This window comes from Parasteatoda tepidariorum, chromosome 2 (genome assembly GCF_043381705.1).
Source record: "Parasteatoda tepidariorum isolate YZ-2023 chromosome 2, CAS_Ptep_4.0, whole genome shotgun sequence".
In the NCBI taxonomy this organism is placed as follows: domain Eukaryota; kingdom Metazoa; phylum Arthropoda; class Arachnida; order Araneae; family Theridiidae; genus Parasteatoda; species Parasteatoda tepidariorum.
Genome location: NC_092205.1, coordinates 32,267,033 through 32,284,592, shown reverse-complemented (window position 1 = coordinate 32,284,592; position 17,560 = coordinate 32,267,033). Strand labels below are relative to the sequence as shown.

Sequence of the window (17,560 nt, the reverse complement as noted above, 5' to 3'; positions counted from 1 at the left end):
ACAACACCGTCAGCGATGTCGAACTCCCTGGCAACGTCTCTTATTTTTCGCCCTTCTTCGATCTTTCCAATAATTCGGCCACGCTTAAAATCATCTAAGTAATATCGGGAAGACATGCCGAAAATTTCAAGTTCGTCAATTAAATCTTTCCTGTAAAAATTTGACTTGAAACAACAACTCTCCACAACGCGTCAAAACCTTTAAAGCTCTTATCAGCGCTATCACGTGATGAACAAACGTGGACAAAAAAATTTACATACGCATACCCCTTCTTACTATATCCCGCACTTATTCTAATTTTCCACATTTTGCTTCCCTTCATTTTGTGGTTGCTATGGATGATAGTGTTATCCGTCCTTAGCAATTGTCCAGCAGTGTATATATATATATATATATGCGTGTGTATGTGTGTTAATTGTTTTTATACTTAATTACTGAAACGCTATTTGATTTAACATAAACATACTATTTGTTCTTACTTCTGATTTTAAATATATTTTAATATTCAGCTAATCAATTTGCTAGATAATGTATTTCATTTCTTGAAAATTTTGACACCTATTTTCAAAAAAATATAAGCAAAATACTTTCACAGCTTCAAATCGATTTTAATAATGAACCTTTAAACAAATGAGTCATAAACTTCGTGTTGTATTCAATGCTTATGAAATTCAGCGTCAGCTTCCTAATAAATGATCCTCCTAGATTCAAGTACTTTTAAATAAACATTCACACTAATTCCCTTTGGGCATCCAAATGCCTAGAAAATCAATGGATTTCGTAAGCAATCATATTATAGCTCGAATAAAACTAAAATAGCAAAATAGCACCTGACGACGTAAACATCTTCGTTTAATAGAATTTTTTAATTCATTTTGTGAAAATCAATACAATTTTCTGGGTTACGAAAACAATACGCATTACTTCGCAATTAAAGGAATTTCTGGAAAAGAAACTATTTGGCAATTATAGTTTCGGGGTGTGGCAATTTGTGTAATTTGTTCTTTCATTGTCGTCTGCAAAAGACTGATCATTACGTTAAAATAGTGAATATGAGGATGTCTCGTAATTACGTTTGTTTTCACGGTTCCTTGAGATAAATAATGGACACTGAAAAGCTAATTTAAAGGCCTGAATTGCATTGCATTAAGCAAATTGATTTTTAAAACCAAAAAATGGAGATCATTTTTTGCATTTTATTACGTTAATAGAATTCCCAAAATAAACCAGAATCATAAAATATCATATAGTATTTCTAGTGCATCAGTGTTTTAGTGCTCATAAAATGCATAAAGACCAAAGAAAAGTGCAAGAAAAGCTATAATAAAAGTGCGAGAAAAGCACAATAGTAAAATTGCTAAAAAGGGAAGTTGTTTTTCTGGGCTTAAACAGAAATTTAAGTTCAATTCCGTTAAACTGTCATTCAATTTAGTGAATGATGTTTCAAAAAGTAAAATGATTAATAAATAAAGTAAATAGTATTTTGAAAATGTATGTAATGTATGTTAATTTAAGTAAGTGTAAATAATTACATGTTTCCAAAGATCTCTAAAATAAATTACTAACTTTTATTTTCTAAATAAAATTAATACATTTTCTCCTGTAATAAAATTAATGTCTTTTCTTCTCTAAATAAAATAAATACATGTTCTCTTCTTAAAATAATTAATACTTTTCTTCTCTAAATAAAATGTGTACCTTTTCTCATTAGAATAAAATTAATTCCTTTTCTCCTTTAAACAAAATTAATACATTTTCTCTTCTAAATAAAACTAATACCATTTTTCCTGTAAATAAAATTAATACCTTTTCTTCTCTAAATAAAACTAATACATTTTATTCTCTAAATGAAGTTAATGTCTTTTCTCCCCTAAATAAACTTAATAACTTTTCTCCTCGAAATAAAATTTATTATTTTTTTCCCTTAAATATAATTAATACCTTTTCTCCTTTAAGTTCTGATTCCTGGAGCTGATTCACAAGCCACTCCAGTTCTCTTCCGGGATCTGTTGAATTCAAAAGCATCCACCTATAAACGGAAAAGCTTTTTACTATTCAAAATTTCGAAATTAAAATATCTAGTTCTTAATTAAAGCTCCTGTATCTAACGTAATTTGAGCTTTAAAATTGCCTGAATAAGAAATATCTCGGAGTCCACCACACTTAACAACATTTATTTCTAACTTAGTCCACGACAAAACAATATTATATGTATCGAACTATGTTTCTTTTCTTAACAGCCTAAAAAGAGGCCAAGCTACACTATAAAAAAATTTCTGATCAAACTACAGTATTATTCAAATTTTTAAAAGGTATTTATTTTACAAATATATGGCCATAAAATAACATGAAAGAATGGTCATAAAAGAGAGAAAAAACTAGAGTTATGATTTAGAGTTGTAAATGCATCTGGTGTCTTTTCTTTTTTCTCATTCTGTGAGAGACTTTTGCGCCTTTCTACTGTCAAGAAAACACTCGCTAACTACGATCAGAAATAGCTCTAAGTATCTATCTTATTTTATAACCTACGATCAGAAATAGCTCTACGTATCTATCTTATTTCATAACCTACGATCAGAAATGGCTCTAAGTATTTATCTTATTTTATAACCTATGAACAGAAATGGCTCTAAGTATCTATCTTATTTTATAACCTACGATCAGAAATGGCTCTACGTATCTATCTTATATTATAACCTACGATCAGAAATGGCTCTAAGTATTTATTTTATTTTATAACCTACTATCAGAAATTGTTCTGAGTATCTATCTTATTTTATAACCGATGTTAAACAGCCGACTTAATTTTGAGTTTACGACTATTAGTGTTCAGATCCAAATCCTTGTAGTTTTGGACCCAACCTAGAGGGAAAGAAAACTCCTGAATCAAGCTGTGGTACAAACTAGCCTTCATGGAGGACTTTTTGATACCACTAACCCACTTTTGCATTACACGGCGATAAAAAAAACTACTAAAACGACCCGAGGTTTGTCCAACAACAAAGGGAATTCTAAGCTATATCTGTCTACCACTGAAGATATTTTACGTCAGAACTGTAGTTGCTGCAAGTCAGAAGCAGAATTAGTATCGAGCAGTTATTTCTGGGAATCAAATCCCTGATCTCTGGTAATCAAATCGCTCTATACCCTGAGCCACCATGGCTGCTCTAAATATCTACTGTATAGAAGACACACTTTAAAAAAACTTGAATAATAATGATGAAAATTAATCTACATTTTTGACGCCAAATGATACTCCATTTAACAAGTAGGTAATAAATGGAAAACCATTTTTTTTTTCGTTTTTTTCATTCTTATCTGCTTGGAGTCCTTAAAACAGCTGCGTTAGCGGCAACATCTGATATGATCAAGATGTTCTTCTATGACCAGTTGGCTAGGACATACAAAAATTGTATTTAATAAAGTTGTCAAATTTAAATAAAAGTGGTGTGAGCTTGATGATGTTATGGTTGCCAAAATTTCCCTAGGAGAGTAATCTCGGCGACTGAGACCTACTTTTAGAAATTATTTCCCTACACACTTAATTTTCGAAGTATAGTTTCTTTTTTTTTTAATTTTGTCGATCATCTGTAGATTTTTGTTTAATTTTCCAATATCTTAAAAACATTTTTTTTCTCTACGTAACGTAAGTGCAGGTTATTTATCCCTAGAAATTAACAACCAATTTGATTTAAAACTTCGCTTAATTTCAAGATTCCCATGCCTGGACAAACTGTTCAGCAATGAGAAGTAAATAAATAAAAAGGATGAATACCACTTGGTTTAATTATTTCAATTAAATGATCATTACTTTTGGGGGGAAATCGACGCGTGGAGCAACATTTTGATTTGTTCATTGTTAATTTTTTGAAAGCTGTAGAACAAGGAAATTATGTTTATTTTTATTATTTTTTCTTATTTTGAAAACAGCATATGTGATTGTTATTAAATATTTTTTATTAAGTTTACACACAGCTTAAGTATTATTTAAATTTAAGCATCAAGACAAAGATTAATTCAGCATTTCGTTAGAAGTTAGACCTGGTTCATTCGACGTTGTGAAGATGAGGTAAAGATGATGCAATAATTTTTATAGATTTTTAAAATACTCAATATTATTTTAGTTTACAGTATATAATTTATGTTTTACTGTTTCATATTAAACCAAAGGAAAAAATAACTGTAATGGACGAATATGAATGAAATATGTATTAATAAAACTAATTACAAATTGAAACTTAATAAAATGTTAGAGCAGGAAATTTTTATAACAATTTGATAAACAGAAGTAAAGAAAAGCATGAATTTGACATACTTCTACAACAATTACCAAACAACATTAATGTCAATTAACAGTTTCTTTAAAACATTTAAATTTTGAACGATAAAAGAAAAGTCTTGAATGTTCCACGGTTTCTCTTAAGTTCCCTGAATTTCAATACAAAACAAAGGCTACAAATACACTACCCTACAATAATGGAAGAGACAATTTCGCTTTCATTTTTTTTAAATTTCTCAAAAAGTTATCAAAGGATTATTTTGTAACTTAAGAATTATTTAAATCATGCAATTTTTCGCACTTTGCAATAAAGTTTAATGCCTTCAGAGGTTTGATAGACTGACAATAAATTGCGAAAAAAACTAGTATTTTTAAACACCCAATGACAGAAAATCAAGAAATAAGCTTGTATCAATTACTTTAATTGTTATTTGCAACCACTACATAAAATTTCGTATTTCTAGCTTGAATGAGACATGAACAACTTTATTAAAAACTAATTTTTGTCCAATATTTTTTTGTTGTAACTTTAAAAATATTCCGTAAAATTAAGCAAAATTTTTGAAGCAATTTATAATTAATTAAAATACTTTTTTTCTTCTAATCTTGAAAAAAGTATCCCTGAAATCACGCCAGATTGAGTATTTAAAGTAGTTCTCATGTACTGCGAAAAAACATGCACGATAATTTTGTAGTAAATCGTATTTGGCAACTAATGAAAAAAGTCGTATTTGAATATCTTAAAAAATCAAAAATCTCCCTTTAAAATAAAGCTCAAAATCATCAGGGGTTTTCTACAATTTCTTTTGTTTTTGCTGTCTGGTTACAAGGTAGTTTCATTTGCAATACTGCAAAATAAAATTTTTGGGAAACCCCAGATCATTTTGAGCTTGATTTTAAGAAGTACAAAATTTATATACTAAATTGCTCAAAACTTCGTACGTTTTTAACATATTCAAATAAGACTTTTTTCAATGATCGCCAAATACGATTCACTACAAAATTATTATGAAAACAATTTTTTCGCTCATGCGCAGTGCAAAAGAACTACTTCAAATAATCATATCTTGAAAAGTTTTAAGGGAAATTTATTCAAATTTTTTAAAAAATTAAATTGCTCTACTAAAATTATATTGAAAAACGTAAGCCAAAAAAATTAGTTTTTTACACAAATGCCCCTATCTCTATAAATATTTAAGATAAGCTTACGATATTTTATGCAGTAATTGTAAATAAAAACTGAAGTAATCAATACAAGTTTATTGCTTGATTTTCTGGCATAAGGTGCTCAAAAAACTTCTTTTCTTTCATTACTTATTGTCCGTCCCTCGAACCTCTGAAAGCTTTAAATTTTATTGCTAAGCTTGAAAAATTGCATGAACTATACAAGTCTAAAGTCGCAAAATAATCTTCTGATAAATTTAAGAAATGTTAAAAACTGAGAATGCCTCTTCCATTATGATAGAGCAGCGTATGAACCCTTAAGAGTTCAAAAATTCAAAAACATTTAAAACCTATCACTTCTGCAAAATTAGATTTTTTTATATGCAAAATAGCACTATCTTTCAAATATTTATTTTTAACAGACCACCGAACAATGTTAGTGCGTTTATATATTAAAGAATATATGTACATATCCTAACTAAGTATGCCTAAAATCGTAGTAAGCTTTCATTTTATAATAAAATTACATTTTAGTATTTTATAAAAGGAAGGTTTAAAAAAACTTCTTTCAAAAATGAACTTCAAATCTTCTTATGGTATTTTAAAAAAGCATTTTAACAAAGTTAAAATTCCTTAAGAGATGCTACGGAAGAGCTTAATATAGGAACAAATCAGTTTTCCAAGCTCAAGTAAGAATTCTTCGGTAAAAAATTCAATTACACGTTGTATTTATCCTAGACCGGAAATTATTTCGATGTTTATGCAATAAAAATATGGTATTCCTTTATTTATTTATTTTTGGAAAGAGGAAAATGCACTTTTTTTATTTTGAAAATGCCTTTTTATAACAGTACTTAAACACGAAATTTGGTTTACAACTCTGCGGTTTAAATACGCTGATAAAATGTTTTTCACATGTTAAGGAACACATAAACATTATTTATAAGTAAAATAAAAACGGTTCTAATTCTTTTTATTTTACATTTGATGTATTAAAAGGCTTAAAAAATCTTACCCTCTAGCTTAAACTGCATATTGTTTCAATTATTTTGGTTTCTTAAAAAAAGCAATGTAATCTAAAAATAACACTCAATAAGCAATAGTTTTTAGAAAAACATAAAATTATTGATGCTTGATTCTCTTTTTTGGCAACTTTTAAAAAGTTTTATGATCAGCGGATACTAGTTTCAGGTAATGTGTACAAATAGCGTAAAACTGCAAAAAAAATCAAGGATGAGGAAGAAAGTTTATGTTGCTGAAATACGCATAGTTGTATATTTTTCATACAATACATCTTATCTTTCATTTTTTATAGTTTTCAGAGGAAATGAAATACATATTTACCAGTTTTGAGTGTTGCAATAGTTCATATTCAGAGACACAAGCTTTAATTTTGGATTAATACGTACTGCATAATACATTCCCCTAAAAAAGAAATTACATAAAACATTATAAGAAATGCAATATATTACGAAGTTTCAGAAAAAAAATATTAATTTCACGTAAAACCTTCAGGGTCGGATATCTAGACTATAGAAAATTCCGGATTAAATCACGGTATAAAAAGTATCGTCAATTGGGTGCATCATACGTAAATTCCATTTTTACCATAAATCTTTTACAGTAAGGTAATGGCTTGCCTAAAATTCTGATTTTTAAAATTTTAGTACTCATTACCAAACATTTAGTCAAAAATACAAAATTGATAAGTAAATTTAACCAAATAAATGGTTTTTAAGCCATAATCTTAAATATTAGGATAAAATACCAAATTTGACCAGTTACCAAAATTTTTCACACGGTATAAAACTATATTTTATCGTTAATTTTACCAAAATCGTTACCATAATGCTTTGGTAACAGTTACCAAGCCTTTTGATGTTCCTATAGAGTCAGAAACACTGTAAATTTTTCCATATTCTGGATAGTTTTGACCATGCATTTTGTCTCAGTGAATGAATAAACTTAATATAACAGCGAGGCGTTAAAATGTAAGAGATTTGATAATAAATATTTTAAATAACGAATGCTATTTATAATAAAAAAGTTAGATAGCAAATATTTCTCCATCTTTAAATTATATTAAAATAAGAATTTGTGTTAGAACCTTTTTGAGGATTGAAGCCTTTTATATTTGATAATTCATGCCTTGAATTGTGTTTTTCATTATTATTATTTAAATAATTAAAAACCAATGGCTAGAACAAAATGTCAGGAGTCGATAAAAAGACGCTTTGGCTTCATAAATTTTATAAAATTCAAACCTGATCATAAACTGGTTGAACTTCGAACTCATAGTGAGGTTTCAACCCTGGTTAGCTTAGGCTCATACCCAAATTGGTCTCTGGTTAAGTTAAGTTGAGGTTTATTTTAATCTGCGCGTTTCAGTGCCTCAGGCATTTTTAATGATTAATAATGGTAACAGGTGACTAATGATCATCAATTACCATCTATCTAGAGTTGGGAAAAAAAGACAAACAAATCACTCATTTCTTTTTTTCTTTGTTGTATGCGTGTTTACGCAGTGGGGGTGCGATTGTTCCAGCCTTTCAGAGGCGCCATCTATGGCCAGGAATTCGACTTCTGCCACGCCATTTACACAACCACAACCCGTTTATAGAGCGGATCACATTCACACACATTCACACACAAAGGAGAAAGGACATTGAACAAGCAGAGAGAGTAAGAAACATCCATGCCTTGTTCGGAATTCGAACCCATGACCTTTCTGATGCAAGGACAGTTCCCTGCCCCCTACACAGGCCGGTCGACAATCACTCAATTATACATTGTTTACAAATTTTTAGTTGGTTCAGTGTAATAAATAAATTTGAATAAAAAAAAGAGTATATTCGTCCTCTCATATGTTCTAGAGATTTGAAATTTTCTATGGAATAGGCAATAATGTAGAAAATTCGATTATGTGATGCGCTTTTCCGTCAAAACAAGAAACAAAAGTGCTCTGTTGAAGTTAATATTTATGGGAAATAAATGCGAATACCGATATACGTATACATTTTCAAGCTGTCATCGATTACTAGACTATCTTTCAAAAAATATGAGAGTTAGTAAAAGTCTCTTTCTCCATTTTTCAAACTTGACACATACATTCAATGAGAAGTCTACTTTTCAGATCTACTTCAAAAATGTCAAGATAAAATTGAGTTTAGAAGTACGATGTAAGTTGTTATTGTAACTATAGTTATGTTTCACTAATAAATATTAAAGTAGGAAAACCCTCAGAAAGTAGCTTATTAGGGAAGAACTCTTAACAATATTACAATAGAATTCTGTTTTTTTTTCTTAGATATTTGATTTTAAAAGTATTTTTTTTTCATACGATCTACTTATTCTGAACCGAAATGAAATAAAATTTACAGTTAAGGATTTAAATCGTAAATTCATTAGGGGATTCTTCTGTACATATTTTTCAACTTTCGCACCAAGTAGCCATAAAAGGTTGTTCTAACGTTAGGTCAAAAATTATCCGTTATTGGGTAACAGAAATCTTCCTGCACGGCAGCAGACACTGCAAATTATTACAGCATCTGCAGATTAATTTTTCCTCTCAACAAGAATTTATTTCACCACAAATGATCAGTAGATCATTTGTGGAGAAATAAATTCTCATTTCTGAGCTGTCTAAAACCATTTATAATCAAAAACAAAAAAAATAGCAAATAAATAAATAAATAAAATAATAATAATTCTGCGGATTACATTGATTTCTAAAAATTCCTCTGATTTTAAAAATATTTTTTAATACAATTTGCTTATTCTGAACGGAAATGAAATAGTATATGTGGAGAGAGGAGTAGTTATCGACAATGTCAACCTTCATCTATGAAAAGGTACCTCACCATAGAATCGAGTTAACATGGCTCATATACTAGTGAATTGGAAATGTATTTTTGTAGTGGTAGACACACTACAGTACTCCCCAACCAGAATTAAATCTGTGACAGAACTCGATGAACTGATACTACAAGTTGATTCACTGCTGTTTTTTGAGAAGCCGGAAGAGCTGTATTAAGTTCACGTTCGTGGCCTCTCTTGTGTTTCCTTTAGCAGTCGAATGTATACGCTGTGTGTGATCAAGACTGAGTAGCAACAGCGTGAGGAGGTGTGTAATGTCGCAATCACAAGTAGCAAGTCAACTGTTCCATGTGGACCATCCATCGAAGTAGGCGTGTTCAGATCAAAATGGGCGTTACTCTCAAGATAGGAGTGTTCGAATCGTAGTGGGTGTTTCTACAAAGGTAGGCGGGTTCTCATCACGTCCGAGTCACCAATGTGGGGAGAGGAGTAGTTATCGACATTGTCAGCCTTCATCTATGAAAAGGTACCTCTCCATAGAATCGAGTTAACATGTCTCATATACTAGTGAAATGGAATTGTATTTTTGCAGTAGTAGACACACTCCAGTATTCACAGTTGAAGATTGAAGTCGTAAATTATTGTGGGATTCCGCTGAATACACATTTTTCAGCTTCCGCACCAAGTAGCCAAAAAAGGTTGTTCTAAGGCTAGGTCAAAAATTAACCGTTACTTGGTAAAAGAAACCTTCCTGTACGGCAGTAGGCACTGCAAATTATCACATCATCAGCAGATTATTTTTCATATCAACAACAATTTATTTCCCCTCAAATGATCTGCACATCATTTGTAGAGTAGGAAAGTTTAAACGGTTTAAAAAAATGGTGAAAGGAAGTGATTTTTCTATCTTCCTTGAAGGAAAGATGGGGTTTATTTTTGAAATCTGACACAAAAGGTGAAATGCCATAAGAGCTGTAAATTGGGATTTTTTTCCTCTGCGTATACAAAGATTTTCAGAGCTGTCCAAAACCAATGATAATCAAAAACTGAAGACAAAAATTTGAAGATTGCATAGATTTCTGAAAATTTCAAAATCACGTTTTTAACTTACTAAATTTAATAAAACACTTTGAAAAAGAATGAATATTTAAAAAAGTTATTAATTTCAGAAACATTTTTTTTACTTGATTTCAGCTTGAATCAGAATTTATTTTTTTAACGCATTGTCGCATGAAATTCTCATTAAAATAATATTCATTTTTATCAGCCTAAACTGTTTCTGTATAATTTTTATTAATCTTACTTATTCAAATTTTGCTTTATGTATTCGACATTAAGCCTAATTCTCACGATAATCTTCTTTGAGTGATAGCGTTGGGATAGCAGATAAATTTGAATTTATGAAGATAGATTAACTCAAGTTCTGAAGATCACACTAATCCTTTTTATCATTCTTTAATTGCTCGTAAAGAAGCATTAGGCAACTGTAAAAATAAGTAAAACTAGAAACTTGAAATGGAAGTGAGAAACAGGATTTTGGATTCAATATTTAAAATAAGTTCATTAAACAGGGTTATTAGGCTACTCTGGGAAACGATTTTTTTTTCTGTCGCATATGATACTTTCGTATCGCTGATTTCAAATGATGTGCCGTAACTCCCTTAGAAGTTTATTGCAGCCTTTATGCATTTCCCTGTTATATATAACCTTTATTAAGTTTACACATTTCAAAAATAAATAGGCAAAAAAGGTCATTTTAAAAAAAAATCTGTAGCTTAGAGAACGAAACCGATTGCATATTTGAAACCCCCTCACCCAAATTTAGAGAAGATCAAGTATTTGTATAAATGCAACAAAGACTTGGTTTCCCAATGTTATTTAATCTAGCTTGTTGAAAAGGTGTCATAATTATGATTAATGATAAACTTGACAGAATTTTGAATCATTATAAAATAAACTTGAAAAGAAGTGAGAGCTCCAGTAAAACTTTGAGTACTCTAGTTTGTCGAAAAGTGGTCAAAACTGTGCATACAAGATTCTAACCTCATTTGCAAGAAAGCTTTTCCAACAATTCCGAAATATCCTGCAGACCATTCCTTTTCCCCTAATTCTCTTTTGTCCTTTTATTTTTATGCCAAACATAGCTTTTGACACCGAAATTTTATTTTTATTTCATTTTATTTTGAACGTATTTTAACTTGACAAAACACAACAACTTATTCACATCTGTCTCTTACTTTATTCAATTGCATATTAACTCAACCAATTTTCAGACGTTTATAGTCATGTGAAATTAACTTTATAAACTTTATAAATCAAATAAATATATAAATAACAATAACCTTTATTAAAGTATGGTGAATGAGGTGGCCATTGCTCTCTTAAACTAAGAGACAATAACTTTCTCAGGAGATAATAAATAAATGACAATAAACTTTAATAAGTTTGGTGAATGAGGTGGCCAGTGCGTATAACCACAACTCAAGCTTAAGAAAATGATCTTATAACATTGATCAACCTTGTATTACAAAAATAGATAACGAAATAACAAAGACACGTCGATATTTGCCAATATCAAATAGAGCATAATTCATTGAGGTTCAATTAAATGTAAAAAAGCTAAGTCATAATGTTTTGCAATTTCAGCAGAAATAAAGGCAGTAATTTTCAAGCCAAATGAACTTACTTCCTTAATGTTTTCAATGCATCTGCAGGTAACCACTTCCCCCATGCTTTAGTAACTTCTTCATGCAACCATTGTATTGAGAATTTTCCCTTCACTTCTGGTTGAGGAAAACTGAAAAAAAAAATTTTTGAAAAGAGTTAAACTGCTTAATTCTTTTCTTTCATATAAAAAGAGGGCAATTCCCTTAAGAGTTGGAGATGGAAAAATCAGTCAAGTAATATTACCTCGGTTGATTTAATTTCACCTTTAGATTTCACGCTTGATCGTAAGAATTTCTTAAAGAGTAAAATGGATATTTTACAATGTTTTTTTCACAGTCTTACATTTACAATGTACCTGCTTCAAACATTTGCACAAAAAATTATTCACTCTATTGTGTTTTTTTCTAATTTACTTTTTCAAGAAAAAAAATATCATAAGATAATGTTTACAAAGATAATTGTTTAATGCAATTTAGTTTGGGTTAGTTTACTCAACGACACTTTAAAACACTTTAACGTAAAAACGTAATGTTAGTTCTCACTCTTAAAATCCATTACTCTTTTTATATTATTTATCATTAAAGTATATTACATACAGTATGTTACAGCTACATTTTTTAGTTATTAATAATACTTCTTGATGTTATGATAATTATAACTCTAATTGTTATTGCAGAAGTAAATGACTATTTTTATTCTTACAATTCATACTATCATACTAAAAAACTATTTTTAGTAAATATCCAAATAGTGACGGCAGTAAATGCAATTCAACCGAGGCGTGGTAGCCCGGTGGTTGAAGAATCATACTCCTGCCCAAAGGACCTCGACTTCATAAAGACCCCCCCCCAGTACATTGAAATGTACATGCTCGCAATAACTGTTAAAACGGAAAAAAATTCCGGTGGTCGATCACTGAATAGTACCATGGATACAGGGATCTGGACAAAATTTTCCTCCCCTTCAGATCTAAGCTTAAATTGAGGAATAGTTCTCACGATTGGAAGGTGCTGACATCTATCCGCGGGGTTTTGAGCAAAGATTTTCTTTCACCCTTGCAGTGTGATCTCTTGTGAAACGAAAGACGCACCTCCCTGATTTAATTCACAATAAGGCCAATGACTGGCGAGCTTGGCTTGTCATTAGAAACAACACAACAACTTTGACTACGTTGTAATCCATTTAAAGATGGAATCTGTTTCAAAACTTTAGCTTTAATTTCTTTATTTTAATTCACTTCTTCCAAATAATCTCGTTTCTAATCACCTACAGCAAATTTCTCCTCCGGCAGTAAACTTGTTATCGAATTACGTTCAGTTAGATGCGTAAACACATTTTATTCGTTTATTTGACTTCAGCATCATTCATTTTTCATTGACGATACTAACCACAATATGTAGGAATTGAGAGAACATTTAGACTAAGACACCTTTAATTGTCATTTCTCAATTAAGTCTAAATAATACACCTATTCTTTTTAAATATTTCGTGGGCTTTCTGGACTTGATATTTTAGTACAAATATAATTCCAATAATCTAACAAATGTTTTTAATAATATTATTAGACTGTTTCTTATAATAAAAAATTAACAAATTACATCGGCTTCAAGTTTAATAAGCCATTTAATTAAATATTTGAAAATAAATCAGGTCGTTGTTATATTTTGCTAACTTTCAAAATATTCAAATTGCAATCCAAATTTAATTCCAAGTTAACGCAAATTCCGAACGTGATAGTTATTTTAAAGATATGCAGATTGATTTATAGAGCAAATTTGAGTTCAGTACTAGAGCAACTTTGACGTTATTTTTTTTTCCAATTGACTTAAAGTTTAACTTTATATTCTTAAAATGCTGTATTTAAAAAAAACGCAATAAAGTACCAATTTAAAAGAAAAACTGGTGGGAAAATATATAGTTCCTGAAAAATTACATGTTGTTGTTGTAGTTGTATTTTAATTACGTCGCACTAGAGCTGCACAATGGACTATTGGCGACGGTCTAGGAAACATCCCTAAGGATGATCCGAAGACATGCCGTCACAATTTTGATCCTCTGCAGAAGGGATGGCACTCCCGCTTCGGTAGTCCAGTGACCAGCACGCAAAGTCGAGCACTGTACGGTAGAACAGTTTAACGAGAACCAATACCGCACACCCTCAGCCCCTACACAGACTGATCGAAGTGGTCACCCACCCGCACACTGACCGCAACCAGTGATGCTTGACTTCGGTCTTCAGCTGGGAACCGTGTCTTAACGATCAGTCTACTGCGGGGCGGAAATTACATACATAGTGTGTTTCAGTACAGCGAATACAAACATGGGGGAAGAGAGGGTACATCTTAAGAATTGAATATCGCATAGCAATTCATAGCCAAAAAATCTCCTTCTATGACACTAGAACCGAGCTTTTCCCTATTGTGGGCTGGCTATTCGTGCTCATTTGCGCCAGTATTTTTATTTATCTGAATAATATTACATTTGCGCTAATTTTATATTTTTAACTATTATTATCTAAAAATGAAATCAAGTGAGCCCAGAAAATATTATTTTATCCTAAGTGATTTGGCTACCAAGCGGGCGAATTCTGTTGCTATAAGCGTAAATTCAATTAACTACGATAAAACAGATAATCCGATAACTCCCAATTGTACACCCTACATTTCCCCCAATCTTGTGACCACTGCACTGAGTCCCTCTTCATAAACAAAACATAGAGTGGAAGCAATAAAAATATAAAAGGAACTATTTCGAATTCCCTGAGATAAAGAAGAAATGAATATCCTTTGATATCTCACCTATTAATCTTGGCACTTTCGTGATTTCCGAGAGCGGGATAAATGGGTACACCTGGCAGTTGTCGTGCAAGGATTCGTGACACTAAATGAAGCAATTTCACCTGCTCCGACTGAGTGGTATTCCAAACATCATGAGGAGGGATATCACCTGTCCAGAGAACGTAATCTATCTGAAATGAGAGTTATTAAACATTCCATATCATCCCTTCATATGACATTTAGAGCCATTTTTATTTTCTTTACAATAACATTGGTATAGCAATGTAAATAAATGGATACTCAAAATTCGCGAAATCATCTTCATTGTAGATGGAACAGTTCATTGAGAATTTTTTGAGCTAAGAATTTCGAAAATGCAGGAGCCTTAATTGTCTGAAGTTGCGAATTATGTAAAAAACTACACATCGATTAACTTATTTGATTTTTAAATACAATGTAAGGAATATCAATGAATGAGTCGACTCAATCATCGACAGTAATCGAACATAGGAAATTCACTTGATAAGATTCACTTCCACCCCTTCATACAGTGAGCAAAGGATTTCGAAATCAGATAAGTAAAGAACTATCATAATTCAATGTTACATTTTTTGACAGATATCAATGAGACGTCTGTCAAAAACTTGAGATTGCATGTTTCGTAAAAAAAAATCACGTGATTTCGTGGGGAAATGAGTGCCAAGTACAGCTTAAGATTTTGAATGGACTAAAAGATATTTTTGTGTAGTAGGTGTGTGCAATATAAAAGTAAAATATTCCTGCAGCTGCCCATTGGGACCCAAGGAGTAGTGCTGATCAAAACTCCACAATTTAGTGACCAATGGCATATTGGCGGCAATGTGGTCAACGTTGCGACCTTAATCCAGAATGTTGTAATATGCAAATAACCTTGATAATTTTCACATTACCTGTGGGGGTCATTTTTTAATTTTTAAAGTAAATACCGATTACGTATCCTGTCCAAGAGACGTCAGTTTAAGGTCGGCAACTCTTCGGAAGTCTCTCACTACGCAGTTATTACGTTTCACATCTCTGCCGGTGTTGGTTGTATGATTATATTGTTTCGTTTGTCACAAAGTCAATTAGTAATCCCACCGATTGCAAAGTGCGTTCAGTGATCCAGTTGTTAAATGTAAACAAAAAAATTAGTCCTTCTGAAATTCACCGGCAGCTTGTTGAATTTTATGGTGAAAGTATAATGAATGAGAGGGAAATGTGTAAATTGTGTAGCCTTTTCACTGAAGGAAGAACAAATTTTCAAGATCTGGACGACCTACTGTCATGAAAAAGGAGTACTGAATCATCTGCCATAAAGCCCTACTTTAGCACCTCTCATCTGTTTCCAAAAATTAAAGAATTTTTTGGAGGAAAGCTCTTGGAAAATGGTGACATGTTGATGGAAACAGTTTCTAAGTGATTTAAACGATTAGGCGGCAGAGTTCTTTGAAGATCGGAACTGAAAGCTGGTACCACGACTTGACAAATGTCTCAAAGCTGCTGATGGTGAATATGTTGAGAAGTGAAAAAATGTCTATATTTTAGTTTGTGATACAATTTACGTTCAACAATAAAGTTTATTTTACTCCATTTACAAAAGGTTACTCCCTTACAAAAAAATGATCCTCGTACTATAACTCTGCTGGGACAACAACAACTTTTATGTACGCTTTAATTGATATAATGTTTCTTATTTACTTTTTTATTTCTAATGAGCTAAGAAAATGAAATCGAACAATCGGCAAATTGTTTGATAGAATTAATTATCAAAACATCAATAAATAAAGAACTAGGTATGAACTAATAGTTAAAGTGTTTAAAATATTAAAAATCATCTTAATATTAAAAATCATCTTAATATTATTAATTTATGTAACGATAAACAAAGCAGACTTTTAAACATATACAAAACAGAAGCCATTCATGCGCACACTACCTAAATAAAATATGAAAAATATAGACTCTTCACTTTAACGGATCACACTAGTTAATCTGTAGATTTGCTATAACAGTTTCCCAGATTTAGCAATAATCGATAGATAATACAACTCAATACAACTCAATACTAAAGAAAAGATGCTCATTTTTTTCTACGAAAAATACTTTTCTCATTTAGTAACAAATTTCCTCGTAAACAGTTATTTCAAACAGAAGCTAAATACAAAATTCATTAAGCATAATTTAATATCATATTCAAATTTAATAATAAAGATAAATTTTCATAACTTAATTTACAATTATTCAACCTTCATTAACAGATGCTGAATTTTTTAAACTTTTCGTAAGGATAACTCGTCTTGTGACATGAATATTTAGCAATCATATGAGTCAACATGACGTCTTTAAATTTAAGCTCAGTTTAAATTATTTGAAATGATAAAGCAGACTAGAATGTCTATTTATACTTCCAATTTAATTTGAATCTCTTTCCAAAAAGCATAGTTTCATCATCACACGTACATTCTCTTATATGTATTTGTTTTCCCTTTAAAAAAATCATCCGGTTACGGTGGAAAAGAAGAAGGATATGCCTATCACATGTACAAAAAATTGCTATCAAAATTAAATTAAAAACTGTAGACTTCATACTTACGTAAAAAAAAAATTTATTTGCGTGAGACGCTACTCTTTAGAGAGAGAGAGAGAATAATTTTCATCTTTCTTTATTTCGAAATATCCCTACTTTGAAGAATGTATCCTGAAGAGAACTTCTTTACGTTTTAATCATTAAAATTTCTTGGTTTATTTTATTTTCTAATTCTATTATTGTGTTTACCTCTCGCCGTATCTATATATACATACGTATATATATATATATATATATATATATATATATATA

General features: G+C 30.7%; 1 protein-coding gene across 1 annotated transcript in view; it reads right to left on the bottom strand.

The window, feature by feature from the left end:
- Positions 1-17,560, bottom strand: part of LOC107436928 (sphingomyelin phosphodiesterase) — a 58,539-nt gene that overhangs the window by 10,059 nt on the left and 30,920 nt on the right. Inside the window, exons 6-9 of the mRNA XM_043049794.2 lie at positions 14,725-14,894; positions 11,946-12,056; positions 6,788-6,868; positions 1,942-2,029 (exon numbers count right to left, since the gene is read on the bottom strand). Of these exons, the coding sequence (XP_042905728.1) occupies positions 1,942-2,029; positions 6,788-6,868; positions 11,946-12,056; positions 14,725-14,894 (450 nt within the window). The remainder of the gene's footprint in view (positions 1-1,941; positions 2,030-6,787; positions 6,869-11,945; positions 12,057-14,724; positions 14,895-17,560) is intronic.